The 16,826-nt window shown below is 40.1% G+C and overlaps 3 protein-coding genes across 4 annotated transcripts; all 3 read right to left on the bottom strand.

Moving 5' to 3' along the window:
* Positions 1-1,376: 1,376 nt before the first annotated feature.
* On the bottom strand, positions 1,377-2,794 carry LOC122025213 (transcription factor bHLH75-like). Its single transcript, XM_042583984.1, has 6 exons — positions 2,439-2,794; positions 2,233-2,352; positions 2,068-2,133; positions 1,929-1,997; positions 1,772-1,852; positions 1,377-1,436 (listed from the first exon to the last, which is right to left on the bottom strand). The coding sequence occupies exons 1-6, from the start codon at positions 2,757-2,759 to the stop codon at positions 1,377-1,379; spliced, it is 717 nt and encodes a 238-aa protein (XP_042439918.1). The 5' UTR covers positions 2,760-2,794.
* A 2,577-nt stretch (positions 2,795-5,371) lies between these two features.
* On the bottom strand, positions 5,372-6,437 carry LOC122024503 (zinc finger protein GIS3-like). The gene has a single exon (XM_042583145.1). The coding sequence runs from the start codon at positions 6,244-6,246 to the stop codon at positions 5,542-5,544; it is 705 nt and encodes a 234-aa protein (XP_042439079.1). The 5' UTR covers positions 6,247-6,437; the 3' UTR covers positions 5,372-5,541.
* Positions 6,438-7,288: 851 nt separating this feature from the next.
* On the bottom strand, positions 7,289-12,359 carry LOC122024323. 2 transcript variants are annotated; one of them, XM_042582929.1, is made up of 6 exons: positions 12,164-12,359; positions 11,645-12,038; positions 11,493-11,560; positions 9,659-11,392; positions 8,348-8,474; positions 7,289-8,226 (listed from the first exon to the last, which is right to left on the bottom strand). In XM_042582929.1, the coding sequence occupies exons 2-6, from the start codon at positions 11,790-11,792 to the stop codon at positions 7,499-7,501; spliced, it is 2,805 nt and encodes a 934-aa protein (XP_042438863.1). In that variant the 5' UTR covers positions 11,793-12,038; positions 12,164-12,359; the 3' UTR covers positions 7,289-7,498. The 2 variants fall into 2 exon arrangements, with proteins under 2 accessions (XP_042438863.1, XP_042438864.1); XM_042582930.1 differs by having other exon boundaries at positions 7,289-8,024; positions 8,127-8,226; positions 11,645-12,356.
* Between the last annotated feature and the right edge of the window lie 4,467 nt (positions 12,360-16,826).

Here is a 16,826-nt window from a genome sequence, read left to right as displayed (position 1 = left end):
CCAGCCGAATATGTTATCGGACGGCCTTTCGACAGGCCGGTCTTCCCTTCGACCTGAGCAGATAATGAACAATGGGATATACACAAAGTATTTTGGCACATTAGGTCCCTCAATCAGACCGATCATTAGGTCGGTCGTCCTTGGATTGGGAGGCCCTAATATTGGACGATGGGCTAGGCTTTGTCAAGAGTGACTTTTTGGCTGTCATTCCCTCTTGATTCGGATCGTTACTTCACTTTGACTTTGACTGTCATATTATATCGGGACCTGTTCGTAATACCCGAATCAATAATGTTCCAAACAAGATCGATCAATCCCACAAGAACCTTCTTGAGCTTCCTTAGAGCAGACAAGAAGAATCCTTGCCTGGATAAATTGTAGCATGCACGCGATGTACATGGATAAATGAATTGAAGTATATGTACATTTTGAAGTGTCGATTGGGCTATGAATTTTTGGCCCACTGCATTATAACAGCTATTGCTGAGTTGATGTTTAGTGTAAATCAAGATAAAAAGTGATAGTAATCAAATTGCATTATGAGAAAGCTTGTTAGTAGAAGCCAATTGAACATGTTTTGATGCTTAAAGGTTTCTCAAAGCATTAAGCATAGGATCTCAAGTATGCAACAAGTATTGTGACTAACACCCGAGAAGCGTTTATCATATATTATTTATATTTTTGAAAGGTTGGTAAGGTAAAACATCCTCATAGGATTGGTGGATCACATAACTTTTTTAATTAATTAGCCGAAGGAAAATTTATGCATAATGATTGTTCAATCAATAATATGATAAGTCTAGTACTAGGTTACTATGAATTTCAAATATGACTGCAGCAAGTCATCACACGATTAAAATTTTGTTGAGAAACATTAATTGCGTCTCATATGATATATCAATTTGATGTATAAACATCGCCTGAAAAGGTAGATTGAGATTAATTAACCTTTTTCAAAAATTAAAAAACTAAAGTAGTAACTCTCAGCAATAGTTCACCACGTACAGAGGTGTTAATTTCACAAGAACTGTGGCATTTATTTTTTGTAATCATCTTAATTACGTATATACATGTCAACCACACTAACCTTGTCCAAGTTGTTGGGATGTCACCTAATTAACAAGATGTTAGATTGGCAGTCTACAACCAATTTATAATATTTTTGACAATTTATATTAACTAAAAGTTAAACAACCATTGTAATTAAGTTAGAAGCCTAAACAAGATGAAGTTGCAAAGACAACAAAACTAGTTACAATTTAAACTTCAATTCAATATTACACCAATCGCATGTCAAAGTAGATTCAGATATATTCATTATAAAAGCAGAGATGAGAACCTCGTAATTATCATGCACAAAGCCAGAAAGAGTAGGATTAATTTAAAACGTACGGCATGGTAGAATCATCCCTTGCCACCGACAGCCCATCACCACCCTGCAGGGGTACAAATCCTATATCAAAACACGTACATAGTTCATTCACTTAATATGATTTACAGAAAATGAATTCGGTTAAGTGGAGCCCAATTAACGGCATCCAGTTGACATAGGATGCTTGCAGGATTTAAAAACTAACAAAAAAAAAAATGGTTCTTGTCCCTTTATGATCGACATCAAGATTTGATATTATTTCCAATGAAATGACCCTGTCTCGAAACAGTCCTTGTTAGGACTGTTCCTACTGTTTTGGCTGCACAAGGACAGTGCGTGGCCCTTGTACTTGACTGCCCCACAGTTAGAGAGGAAAGGAGAGATAAATTTAAGGATCACCTGTAGTGCTGAAAACCCCTCCACGTCGATGGAATGGCGTTCATAAACAGAGCATGCAGCTGAAAGAGTCACTGAAAGAAACTGCAAGAACGCAAATGTCATGTGCCAGGGAAAGTTATACGAGATTGATTAAGGTATCATCATAACGTATATCTACCTCGACTTGGCTCTGCAGTGACTGTACGTAGTTGATTATCTCGTCCAGCCTTCCTGCCATGCCCAGACCCTAAAGCAAACCATAGAAACTTAAAATTAGTGAATCACAATCTTACGAATATGCATTTATTGATTATTACCTTGTGACAGCCGGGAACGAGGTCTTGTAAGACCCGCATTCTTTCATTAATCCTCTCTCTTCTGCCCTGCAACCATTTAGGCATCTTAATTATAACAGATTGAAATTGTTAAGATAACGGTTAATTATATTTATATTAAGCAATATATATATTTGCTGCACTCACTCTCTCAGCTAGACTGTGACTGTCAGTGGCTTGGCCTTTTCTCGCCCTCACATGAACCACCTCTTTCGGCTTGTCTGCTTCCTTTGAGTTGCCTCTCGCTCTCTTCCCATTCCCTGAGCTCTGCTAAACATACATGTAATTAAACTGACAAAAAAAGAGCAATAGAACTAAATCAGGTGCTTCTGAATCTCTTTAATTTGACGTACATTTTTGTTCTCACTGATCTTTGTTTCAGCGGTTAATTCATGCACCTCCATGCTCTTCGTTTTCCTTCCTTCTCCACGACTCAGCTCTGCGGCAGACGATGCCACGGGCAGTGGCAAAACAGGGGAAGCAAGCGAGCGTTCATTTGGAGAAGACACGTAGATGGACAAGTAATCTTCGTCGAAATAGCTCATTAACTCGAGACTTGGGATCTCCATCGTGCACTCTTCGAGTTGGCTCGTCATCAAATCCATCCCGTACTCCATCTCCATGGCAGGGAGGCAGGGGTTGAAGCAGCTCGGAATCCCGGCGTATTCTTCCATCAGAGAGGATTCACCTTTGAGCGTGAGGTGATCTGACAAACAAATGAAAATAAGAAGAGGTAGATTCAATTGAATTGATCAGCAACTGAAAGGAAAGGGACTTGGAGCAATTGGATTGGGCCTTCTTCTACCATGCAGGCCGTTTCTTGGCATATAGCCGAAACTGAAGATTAATGCCCCTGGTACTACTGCTGTCAGATGGACAATCCGTGATGGGACGGATCGATCGACCATCCTTGCGGGCTGATAAATTCCAAATTCAATTCATCCCCAGATGAGTTACAGATTAGATAGTAGATTAAAATTTTTTAATTTGAATTGTGATTTAGGCGGATAAAGCTTTCAATTGTAAGAAGATTTTAGATGGATAAATATTTTTTTTATTTTCATTAGGAATGAGAATCGATGGAAAAAATTTATCATCAGTGATGTGGTGATTAGGCGATGCCCCCATCCTTACATTTCGTGGAAGTTAAAGTTAAGATGATCAACGGTTGAATGATCGGCTAGCCGATTGGGCTAGTTATACGTCGATTGAAGAGTTGAGTAGCGACCCATCATCCTGTGCGCAAGGAGTAATCAGATCGAAGCTCAAGGGACATGTAGAAGCCGAGCCGAGCGGCTATCTCGCTCGGCTCGGCTATGGACGACACGAGCAGAGGATTTTTAGCCGAGCGACTCTCCCGCTCGGCGCAACAGAGGACTTTCAACCGAGCGGCTCCCCCGCTCGGTATGGCAGCAAATAACACAAGGGTATTGGAATTCTGGCCGAGCGATCATTCCGCTCGGCCAAGCAACAGATACAGCGGAATATTCTTCGACATCCTTTTGGGAGCTAGTGTCGTTGACAAGTGGCATGGTCAGACAGAGAATCGTACGGTGGAAGTTTTCACTATCACTTAAGAGATATGCTCGACCCATTAAGTTATTGTGTCAGGGACACTTTATTGACATGTTGCTTTAGGGAAAGCTTGGGATAGCATGCTCGCTTTAAGAAGCGTGCACACACGCTACAAGAGCCCTATATAAAGGGGGTCCAAGCATTGACAGAGGTATGATTCTCTCACGATTTCTAGTGTTGCGCTATAGTTCTCTATACTTCTTGTTTCGTCGGAAACTGACTTGAGCATCGGAGGGCCATTGCCGGGGACCCTTCCCTTGCTCGGTACTAACGTTGCTTATGTTGCAGGTGGGAGCGGAGTCCACTGTAGGTCAGCAAGAAAGTCACATCCCCAGCATCCATCTCCCCAACTTTTAGACAAGAACAATCAGTTTAGTACCTTAGCCCCGTTACTAAAAATTTATAATTGTTCTATTTTCTCGAGCGAGCCTATCAAGAAATACAAAAAAAAAAAAAAGTTAAATTTTTTAATTTTGAGTTGTGATTTAGGCGGATTAAATTCATGAGTCCATTGAGTTTTTAACTTTAATTTTAAATGTTGGAAAGGAAAAAAATTTCAACACGTAGACCAACTCAAGCTTGTTATGAGTTGATCTGTGCGGATTTAGAGTTTATGCAGGTTAGTCTGTCTGAATCATCGTAAAATAAATTGATAAAATTTTAATTCAATCTCTTAAGTTATTTAAATTATTCCACGAGACGGATCAATCCGCCTAATCTAAATTGTCAATTCTACCTGACACAAGTGATCGACTTTTAGATTATCCATCTTGAGGTAACTTCTATGCTGTGACACTTTGGTTCAAAGGGATAATTGAATAATTGTATATGTTAAACCATAATTAGCAACTAAATATTGAACAACTCCAAGTCATTTCAGACACTTACTGTATCATAGCGCTAGGAATTAATTAATTAATTAATTAATTCAGATGTGCTGTCTCATATTTAAGAATAATCTACTTCAACAACTTTATCAGACTCCAAATTTTTACCATCTGAATTGGTCAAAAACCCACCCAATAAACCTTCATGACAGTCTACCAACAACAAATTAAACTTTAGCAAAAGTTAACACACGCAATTATGTTAATTAGTTTATTTTGACATGACATTGGCGAAAACACTCATAATAATTCGACCAGGTGCCATAAATCTACTGGCAATTAATTTATCCAATCAGCACTTAGTCGAGTGAGTGGGAGATGAAAGGCCCAAGTCAATCGGTGTCAAATCTATTAATTGCATCGGTGCTTGATTAAATTATGGATTATGATTAATATAACAGATACGAATCTCAGGATGATATATCTGTTCGCATAATTGAATTAATTAATCAACGAGGGTTCTGAGTAATTAGTTAACAGGCATGTAAAGCCCAAACACTGAAAAAATTAACATGCATGCGTGGCGAACTCGAAGACTCGTGACTGCGTTAGCATCCACATTACTTGAAAGTGCACGATGTGTATAGCATCCACTATCGTGTAAAATATAATATATTTTCTTCCAATAGATATCTGAAATCCTTCATGATTATGGGGTTTGAGAATTGAGTTCTCTCCGGCATAAAACTATTGATATCAACTCGAAATGAGACAAGTATTTGACTCCATAAAGATTTTGTCCAATGCGGAGGGAAGATGATGATGCGTTCATTTGAATAATTGGCTTGATTTTATTAGAGAATTGTATATATATATATATATAATATATATATATGCTCACAAATCTTTCAGAAAAGATCTGGTGAAAAAAAGAAAGAACTTTAATTAACTACAAGGTTTTGCATTTGTTATATGGCTAAAAGATCCCTCCGTTTCATCTCTGAACCGGTCGTTGGTGGCGTACGAAGCGTGCTAATTAGTTAATTGACCCGAGTCACCACCCGCCTGGAGCCAGGCTGAGCTTGAGGTCCAACCTGCACGACTCGCCGGGTCCGGCCGAATTCTTCGCCGGCCTCGCGAACGAGCTCGAGCCTGTCTCCGCTGCGGCTGCGTGGCCGCTGCCCGCTTCGTGGGCAAGCGCTCCGCGCGCATATCCGGCGGGGACGCGAGAGAAGCCCGAGGCAGGGGACGATGGAGGAAATGCGCAACCGTGCGCCACGTGGATGGGCTCCGCCGCCGCCGCTGGCTCATTGGCAGTGCGCGAAAAATAGAACCACCTGGTGGCGGAGTCGGCAGCGGGTGGGCCCGTTAGCAGATGGGGCGGCGGCGCGAAGGCCCAGCCAATCGGGTTCCGCGGATACAGCGCGCTGCTGCTGCGGCTACCGCCGCCGCCGCCCCCGTAGAGGAGATTCTGCTGCTGCTGCTGTCGCTGCATCTGCTCGCGCTTCAGGTGCTGCCGCTCCTTCTTGTGCGCGTTCTGGTGGCCGCCGAGCGCCTGCGAGTTGGCGAACTCCCGGCGGCAGTAGTGACACTCGTACTTGGCCCTGTCTCTGGCGCCGCCGGAGGCGGTCGTGGTGGCGTCGGCGGCGTCGGAGGTCGATCCGCCGGCCTCCTGACCTTCGGACACGTCGAAGCCGAACAATTTCATCCCGTAGCCGCGATTGTTGGACGACGGTGAACAATTATCTTCCTCGGTCATCAATAAGATTCCTCAGCTTGGTAAACAGAAACAAAGAATTAAAGCAGAGCAAAGAAATTAAATTGGTGTGCGTGCTTATCCATGTCGTCTCCTCTCTACACGCCAGTATGTTGTTTATATAGAGTGCAGTTTGCTGTGACCTCATAGATAATTTGAAGGATGGAAGAGTGAGTTCCCAAAGCGTAGTTAAAAGACAGGGATCAAGAGCATGATCTGAATACTTTAACCAATAAAAAAGACAAGATAGGGCATATGCACTATCATACTATTTGAATGAAGTGGTGTTTGGGGCATTAAGTTGCTTGATTGTGCATGTTAGATGAAGAAGAAGAAGTGGTTCGGATTGAGAAAGGCTGAAGGAAAAGTGAGTGGGTTCCACATCGTGTTCATCCAAATGCAGTGTGCGAGCCATGCACGCACATAGTTCCCAACCGCAGCTGGTTGGTGCCGTCAGTGAACGGCACCAAGCTCTCTCATTTGTCTCCTCTGTTTATTGTTAATTACACCAATTAACAATTTAATTATAATGCAATTAAACCGACCAATTCCCCCGGCCGGTCATTTAATTATCAAGGAACGAAAAAAAGAAATGAATTAATAAGCTTCCAAACTTTACCTGCCGGCAAAATTATGATCTGTAGACCGGAGGACCGAACCTTTTGGATTTGTTAAACATATCCGATAGAGCTAAAGAATGCTTAACAGTGTGCTAGGAAGTGTAGGATAGATAACAAAGCCCCTGGCCTTTTCAATTTTTTTAATAATTATATATAATTTGCGTGATAAACATCTGCGTGCCTTCGAATTAGGAGCATTCTAATTGCTAGTGTGGATTTTTTATAGTTTAATCGCTGTTAAAGAGTGAGGTCTACTCCAACATAGTGACACTAGCAATTGTATTAAGGCTTTAGTGTATGCTAAGTAAACTCCCAAAGAGTCTCTCATTAGCACTTCAACTTCTACTTTAAAGAGTAGCTAAGAAGATTCTGCAAGAAGTAGTTAAATACAAAGAAGCTTTTAAACAGAAAATAAGTACATTGAGTAAAAGGGAATCAACTCATAATATGTAGATTGAGGCCACAAAGCAAATCCAAAGATTGAGCAAAAAAATACATCGACTCAGCAATCAACCCTTTTCACAAATCTTCTGGCAATTTGTACAAAACTTGATTTCTTGCTTCTTAGTGTCGTAAATACAGTAAGAAACCAAGAAACACAAAATCAGGGCTTGTTTATGAGACCAATCGACCCATCAGTTGCAACTTCTGATGTTCAACATCTGCCAGCAGAAATCGGTCACAGTTTCTTCCACCAAAGTCTGAAGAATGTTGCTCTCTAGATCCATGCCAGTCTCAAACACTTCCATCTTACAAACTGTCCACTTTTCAGTTGAGCTTTTCATTCCATTCTTGATCAAATCATCCAAAAAGTTGCCTGCCAAATCCATCCATTCTCTTATTTGCCTGTCAAGTTCTTCCAACAATTTTTCTCGGGTTAAATGGAAAGGTATCTTAAGATATGTCATGAAACCAGACTTGCTTGAACAGCTATAGTTAGAATCCAGGCATTCGATCATGCAATCAAATAGCAACTCTCTTAGTTGATCTGTTCCTTTTAACCCATTATAACAGGGATCAACGGTTGGTATCTGAAGTGTGTCGCAAATAGCTTGTAGCAAGTCTAAAAGAGATGATTCTAGAGAAATGTCTAAAGAACCAACTTCTGGCCCATTCGAGGTGAAATTTTCAAACAACAGTTGTGCATTTGAAGCGAAATGCCTGGATTCACAAAGTTTAGCGTTTGAAAATCCAACATCACAATGAATATCATCAGCAGTTGAAGTTATGCAATTCAGAAGATGGATTTTGTCCACAATAGACCTGAGATCAACTGAAGTTGCTGAATCCAAAAGTTCATTCTCTGTGTCAGTTGACTGTGGTGTGTTGCAATTTTCCACCAAACCAAACTGCAGCTTTCCACCTGAAAGCAAACACATTGTAGACAAAAATGATCTCTTAATTTACAATGTCAGTGTTCATTGGAACAAACATAGAAAAAGGAGTTCAAGGTCCACAAACATATATGATAAATTTTGCTGCACCTGAACTGGCATAAAGGCTCCCAATTGAGCAACTCTCATTGGAAAATGTAGCCTCTAGAATGGATATTGGGCTAAGCTGACTACTCTCCAAATCAAGAACTGATGCAGGGCTGATTTTGACATTGTCCTATCCGAAAAAGATTCGTCAGAATCAAATTGAGTAACTATCATACTAGGAGCAATCTTGAGAAATTTATCTTTAATGGATAATCTCAGTTATCATTGTAGAAGTTATGTTAAAGAAGTTGACTGAGAAGGCAACAATGATAAAATGAGGTGAAAATTCTCTGGCCTTTTATATATTGCCCATAAAGAATTTGGCCACGCCATTTCAACTTGATGCTACAAAATGTCCAGATAACATAACTGTCAAGATTAGGAGTGCTGACTAGGTCAAACCACCCATGGCCCAGCCCAGTATCGGCATGCCGACCATATATGGGCCAGGCCTGAACCCAGCGAAGTACCTGGGCCAGTAGCAATTACATGGCCCATGAGCTAAGTCCAACCCACCAAAAAGACTATATATACAATAGTTTAATATTTTAAATATATTCAATAAAAATATTTTTCTATAATATTTATTCTATTTTTGCTCAAGTTTTTATTAACTTTTTTTAATACTTTAAACTTTTAAATATGGCCTCCAGGCCCAGGTTACTACTGAACCAGACCTCAGTTTGATCCCAGCAAACATGACTCCTCACGAGCCAGGACATGGCCCAAGCTCAGGTCCAACCCATTGACACCTATAGTCGAGAAAGCAAATAAGTGAGATCTTTAATAACACTATTTATGAATACCAATCTCATGTCTAGAAGCAGGGTCGTAATTATGCTTCTTTTTTTGGCACAAAGACAACACCAATAGAACAAATCTAACAGCTCTCATAACTCATTTCATTTTTAAAAAACTATATACATTATGAAGGAAAGTGACATGAAAAACTAGCAGGCGAAAAAAACGAAGTTTGCTGAGTTTCTTCCATCTCAAATCATGCTTATCATCATCATCATCATCACTAAGCCATGAGGTCCAACAATTTAGAACTGATTTCATATATAACTCATTATAAGCACTAACATGCTTACATTATATATTCTTGCAAACAAAAAAACTATATCCCCTATGATATGCATCTAGATTTTAGATATAAAAGGCCTAAAAAGGGCAAAAAATGTGCTAGATATGGTCTTACTGGTCAAGTGCTAGAAAAGCTCTGGTAAGGAACACTCATACTAGAACCACTATGTCATATGGAGGACACCACAAGGATATATGAGCAAGCAAATAAAACCATTTTTTTTTCACCTGTGTTTGTGTAGGAAAACAAGATGAGTCTGAGCAGGAAGACGTGACAATTTTCTCGGAGCAGGCACCTGTATGTTTATGTTCATTCTGTCCAGTTATGAAGGCAGTTCCTAGATCCTCTAGACAAGGAAAAGGCCTTGCAGCTCTAACTAGTAAGTCCTGATCGATGGAAGTAAATTCCTTAATTTTTTCTTCAAGCAGATTCCTTAATTCATCCCCTCTCAATGTAGCTATTCTGTTAGATATCATGTTACTCCGCGTATCCAACTCCAAGGTTGCATCACAATCAATGTTGTTTATGTACCCATTTGTAGTCCTGTTCTTCTCCTTTTCCTTGTAAGAAGGTGATCTAGGTGTATGCATAATCGGTGAATTGAATGCGAAACAAAAAATATCACTGCTCTTGAAACCAGATACATCACCACTTTGGTCATTTGAATTGCTTTTGATACATCTTTTGCTGACAGACCTGTTAGTGTTTTGTTCAAACCCCTTTCTATCACTTAAACTGATTCCAGTATTTTGCTTGGTAGAAGTGGTGCGTCTGGTTTCAACATGTTCTCCACAGAAAGTACTTATTGTTCTCTTATGCGACATGTTCTTCTTAGTGTTAGTATCTAATTCTCTTCTATTGCTATTTTGTTCATAAGCCAACTTTGAACAACTGTCTTTGCTTGCGTTTCTTACCACAAAAGCAGAACCTTTTGCACTACTGAGCTTATTTGCATCTCTTCCACCGTGCTTACTTGAACTAACCTTGGTTCCAAATGCTACTTTGTCTCTTGAAATAGCATTTTTTCCACTGGCTTGATTCTGCCTAAGTTGATTCCTCCTAAGACTATTCGATGACCTATCAAGCTTAGTCTTGCATGCACATTGGTTATTCTTCTGACCAAGTTCCTCCACGTTGTTTTGCATGACGATCTTAGATTGAACGGGTTTAAGCATCTCAAAGCCATTACACTGTTCACCATGCAAGGCAAACGAACTAAAACTACCTAAAGCAATTTCAGCATGAGAGCAAGAAGGATTACCAATATCAAAAGAAGATGAACCAATCCTTTGTCTCGGAGTTTCTTCATCACCTGGTTGGAATCGGAATTTGTCATCTAATCTCCTACAGGTCAAGCTAGATTCAGAAACAGAATCAGAGAATGATTCATTAGAGTCCTTCAAGGTCGTGACGATATCAATGCCTTCTGCGTCAAAGTTTGAAGAATCCTTGTAGGTTATTGCCACTTTAGCCCGACCTCCAGTCTGCAAACCAGGCTCCAGAATTCTAGTAGCAGCCTTCATCAACCTGCCCGGTGGTAACCGCGAGCTTTTCACAGGGGAAGGTAGCTTGTGAAGCCTATTCTTTGAGGGGGAAGAGAGCACCGTCTTCTTCTTCTTCTTCCCCGGAAGATTAGCTTTCCCGTGGCCTTCATCAATGGGCTGTCTCTCCAAGAACCCTCCAGTCTTCCTCAACTTCTGCGGTCTGCTCTCCTGTTTCCCAATCCCACCAGATTCCACACGCAGATCCTGATCGATTCGGTGAAACACCCCACCACTTTCCTCCCTGTTGGCAAGGCAGCTGCAGTATGTAGCCTTTCGTGGCCTTTCATGCGCGACAACAGGCATGGATTCGAGACCCATCAACCTGGCCACCAGCCCAGGAGCCCGCATCCCACGTCCCAGATCGTCGAGCTTTTTCGTGCTGGGAAAATCACCCTGGTAGTGGTTCTCATCATCGATCTAACAATTTGACCCAAAAGATAGACTTTTAGGGAGGGAGCGTCAATGACACAAGGAGCATAAAAGGACACCAAAAAAAAAAAAAAAATCGAAACTTCACCAGCAGCAATTTCGCCAATGGCATCTTCTCATCGGCGGCGAACGCCTTCGCCGCTTTCACTGCCCGAACTGCGCAACCCAATGAAGTGCGTAAGCGCTCCATACGCAATGCACGTTATATTGTCAGCGCAGAATAACAAACTGCCCAAATACCTGGAGGGAGGAGCTTCCTCCGAGAAAAAAGCTTCCTCTTTGCGAGCCGTCGGTTCCACTCCAAAAGGTGGAAGAAGACGCCGACGAACCCACCCGGCTGCCTCTGTTGCTTCTGTTGTGCCTTCCTCTCCGCGATGGCGAGACTCATCTCCAGGCCACCGTAAAACCCCCCTCAAGAAAGACTGAGTAGCAAAAGGCAGCAGGACAGCGATTGCTTATTACTACTCAGCAATCAATGGAGCGTCTTCCTCCTTTTTCTCATCATCCTTTTGGCAGTGCAGCTGGCAAGCAACAAATTAAATGCTTCCCTTAGAACTCAGTCGCAGTCTAGCAGTCGCAGTCGCAGTCGCAGAGCACGCAGAACAAAGAAGCCAAAGAGAGAGAGAGAGTCGAACTGAGCGAAATCAGAGGAGGATTAATTAGTAAACAAATAGTTAAAGCTTATGGAAACAAGGAAACACTTGAAAGGAGAGTGCGGTGTCGGAGCGCATTCTTCTTCCTTCCCCCAATCCCCCTTACTTTCTCTGAAGTTGCAAATGCTGAAATCCCACCCTTTTTTTTTTCCTTTTTATTCCTCCCTGTAATTAGAGGGATCAAGAAGAATGCAGCAGTAGCAAGTGGAGGATGGCGGATGCCAGAAACAGGTCCGATGTCTTCTTCCTTTTGCTTTTCTTCTCTGTTATTTTGCGACAGTTCAAACAGAGTAATGATATAAGACCAATCTACATGGCCAACAGTCAATTTTAGTAATTCAAAATGCCAGTGGGCTCTTTCATTCCCAATGACCCCCTCTCGCACTCTTCTTTCTTTTGTCATCCTTTTTTTGTTTGAACAAGCAGGTATGTATGGTATGTGGGAGGCCAACGGATCATCTGTCCAAACTCCATTTCCCATTCAGCGGCACGAGCGGATCCACAATGAGCTTTATCAGGCTACGCCCCATTATGTGATCAGTGAATCAAACTTTATCCCATGCTTCGTCAGGAACTCCAATTTCCGAGACCGATTGATGAGATGCCAAGGCAGGCCGAGGCGGCCGCGCCTTCGTTTAGGCTAACTATCCCTGTTCCTTCCCGTGGTGTCCCACGCCATGCAGTGGACGAAAGAGGAAGAGGACCACGAGAGTCATTGCATGCGGAGCGTCCCCGGGTCACGAGGCGCGTCGCCGTGGTTCCCAATTGAGCCACGAGCGGGCCGAGTGGGGACAGCGACGGCCGAGGCGGCCGACAATTTGTTTTCCCTCTTCAGATCCTTGCCCAATTGACCTACATTACCATCGCACGGCTTCTCTGCATCGTTTTCAACAAGGAATTTAAAATGCTCTGTCGGTGCAGTCCCTGTCCTCGGGCAGTTGTTAATAATAATTACTCTACATTCGAATTACTCTTCAGGTGGTGCTTTATCCATCACTGAATAATTACGGGAAAAAACTTTTATTTACTATAATTTCGACTGTTGATGGCATTTGTCAGCACGATAGTGCTAATAATCTGCGACTAATTGATGTAGCGTTTGGATTAAGGCGTGAGTGAGTCCGGCATTGGATTCTCGTTTTAGAGTGCATCCTTTCGGCCTCTGCTGGGCCCGCTGACAAGGTCAACTGGAGAAGGCCTTTCTTCTTGGCTTATCCGTAACAAAACGACAGGGTTTATTGTACGCACTTGATTCATTTTCTGTCGTGTTAGAAAATTGTAGAATCAGTTAATACGAAAAACTAATTAAAAAAATAATAAAAAAAATATGACAGATTTGTAAGGTAATTGCATCCATTCTGATTAATAGTGAAAAAAATAAAATATAAAATATAAAATCAGAAAAAAACATAAAAATATTTTTTTATCACAAATTATATATATATTAAAAACAATCCTTGTCCGATTGATAATTGTGTCAATTAAGAGCGACCTGACTTTAATACTACTTGTAGAATTGAAAAGGTGTTAGAGGAGTGAATAACATTCATTGCTTTTTCAAAAATCACAATAATACATAGCGAAGAATAAATGAATGAAAGAAGAAGTTCTAACACAAATAGTTTTCTTGGTTCGGAGCCTTCAATGACTCCTACTTCTAGGCTCGCACTCGTTGAGTGTTTTCGTTAGATAATTACTATAAGTTCAAAAATATTATAAGAATTTAAGTAGAATGTAATAAGCTAAAATGTACCAACAACAAGTAAAATCTAACCTTTAGTATTGATTGTCGGAGCAGCTTTTCGGTTCATGGAGAGCTTCTTGGAGCACCGCGTGACAACAAAAGTCAAAGTAATTGATATTTTGAAGTTGCTACTAGAAGGTCTTTGTATAGGACCTCTTGTGACGCCCCGCCCCTCCTGCTCAATAGAAACGGGGGTCACTTTATTTATACTTACTTATTACATATTAATATTACTTACTTGCATATCAATATTCTTTTCCTACTTAAAACAGCGGAAGTCTTGTTTATAAAATCTCTCTTTTAAAACCTTTCTTTTCTTTTCAAATCACCATTACTAATTACTTAGCATATAAGGTCACATAGTATGCTTAACATGATTTTAAGTCATAATACCAATAAGCATGATTAAATGTCATGGAGTCATAAAACAATAACATAAGCTAAGCATAATTCTTATTAAATAAAAGCAGGTCTTTCTCTTTTAGCCGAGTCACTACCACACACATCCTTCTTGCCCCTCCTGCTGCTCCCTTAGTTCATCCATTCCTTGTCTTTATCTGTGGTACAAGGAAAGTAAGCTATGAGCACACAAGGCTCAGTAAGATCCTTCCTACTCACAAAAATCGTATAGCGTAGCATAATCACAAGGCATAAAGCATGGAGATAAACTCATCATATCATGTATAGAAGCGTCATATCGTAACTCTCATAATCATAAAATACAGAACATCTTATCATATCATGTCATATTCATAAGAGTATCAAATCATATCATGTCATAAAGCACATCATAGCATATCGTAACATAATCATAAGGTATCATGGTATATCATGACATAATCATAAAGTATCATAGCATATCATGACATAATCATAAAGTATCATGGCATATCATGACATAATCATAAAGTTTATTCTGGTATATCGTAACATAATCATAAGTATCATGGCATATCATGGCATAATCATAAGGTGCATTCTAGCATATCATAACATAATCATAAGTATCATGGTATATCATGACCTAATCATAAGGTATATGCAAGATGACTTTCAAAACATGTATCATGAACATATATATACAACATGTCTTTTGAAAACTTATTATATACATACTTAAACATAATCTCAACATAACTAGGGCCCCGGCTTGTACCACATACATAAATACGCGCGTCCTATGTAGGTCCAAGGTAGCAAGTCTTGAACCGTACAAGGCATATATACTAGGCCCGTTTCTTAGTCCATCGACCTAGGGGCACTTATGAGCCCATCCCTAACGAGACTCGTTTCTTAGTCCATCGACCCTGGGACGCTTATGGAGCTCACCCTTGGTACAAGCCATATAAAGTAAAGTAGCATGTCATACATATCATGGTTCTTATCATTTCATGTATATCATATTTCTTAACATATCATAAAACATGCATAACTTGGGCACACAGCTCATCATAATAGCATGTATAATTTGGGCACACAACACATAATAAATACATGCATAGTTTGGGCACACAGCTCATCATAATAGCATGCATAAATTTGGGCACACGGCACATCATAAGGGTTATCAACATGCATAGATCATGAGCATACGTAAATAAACATAGAAGCATAGCAAGTTCTTATCATATCATGAAGCATTTCATGTGAGACACATGGAGATCATAATTAGGTCTCTAACCCTAATTTTTCATATGGTGGCCGAAACATATGATTGTAAATTAGGTTAACAATCAACATACAAGCATGTGAACCCTAAATCAATATCATATCATATATCATAAGGAACATCATGAGCATGTTTAGTTTAGGTTCTAGGTTTCCTAAGCTTAGAAACTTGTCATGGCCGAATCTTATCAAGCATTACATTGGGTTAAAAGCAACATACAAGCATGTGAACTCTAAACCAATATCATATCATATATCATAAGGAACATCATAAGCATGTTTAGTTTAGGTTCTAGGTTTCCTAAGCTTATAAACTTGTCATGGCCGAATACCATCAAGCATCACATTTGGTTAAAAATCAACATACAAGCATGTGAACTCTAAACCAATATCATATCATATATCATAAGGAACATCATAAGCAAGTTTAGTTTAGGTTATAGGTTTCCTAAGCTTATAAACTTGTCATGGCCGAATACCATCAAGCATCACATTTGGTTAAAAATTAACATACAAGCATGTGAACTCTAAACCAATATCATATCATATATCATAAGGAACATCATAAGCAAGTTTAGGTTCTAGGTTTCCTAGGCTTATAAACTTACTATGGCCGAAACTTGTAAATCATGTAACTAGGTTTCATGTGGCATAAAAGCATGGAAACCCTAAACAAATTTCATAGTATTTATTACCAAGAACATCATGAGTATGTTTAGTTCAAGTTCTAGATTTCCTAGGCTTATAAACTTGTTGTGGCCGAAAGTTCATGGAGCATGAAATAAAGTTCTAACCAACCTACAAGCATGAGCATGTCGTGTTAACTTCATATCTTGTCTTTAAGGAAAATCATGGCATGCTTAGTTTAGGTTTAAAGATCTCCTAGGCCCTTAATCCTACCATGGCCGAATGTTCATGAGCATGAAACAAAGTTCAATCAACATACAAGCATGAGCATATCATATTAACTTCCTATCTTATCTTAAGAAGGATCATGGCATGCTTAGATTAGGTTTAAGGTTCTCCTAGGCCCTTAATCTTATCATGGCCGAAAGTTGAAAGGGAGACATCCTAATTCCAAGCAACATACAAGTATGAGAAATGTTAACAACTCTCTTATCATAAGGTACATATCATAAAAACAAAGGGAGCATGTTTAGTTTGAGTCTTAAGCTTACCTAGTTCTTTTATTCATGCTTGGCCGAGAGTCTAGGATCATGAATCTAAGTTCTAACCCAACATTCCAGCATAGAAACATTAGATTAATTCCCCTACCATAAGATACATATTACAAGAAACATATTGAGCATATGTAGTTGGGTCTTAGAATTTCCTAGGTTTTCTTTTTGTCTTGGCC

This window comes from Zingiber officinale, chromosome 9B (assembly GCF_018446385.1).
Source record: "Zingiber officinale cultivar Zhangliang chromosome 9B, Zo_v1.1, whole genome shotgun sequence".
NCBI lineage: Eukaryota > Viridiplantae > Streptophyta > Magnoliopsida > Zingiberales > Zingiberaceae > Zingiber > Zingiber officinale.
Note: the sequence above shows the minus strand (reverse complement) of the source record. Positions and strands in the feature narration are given on the sequence as shown.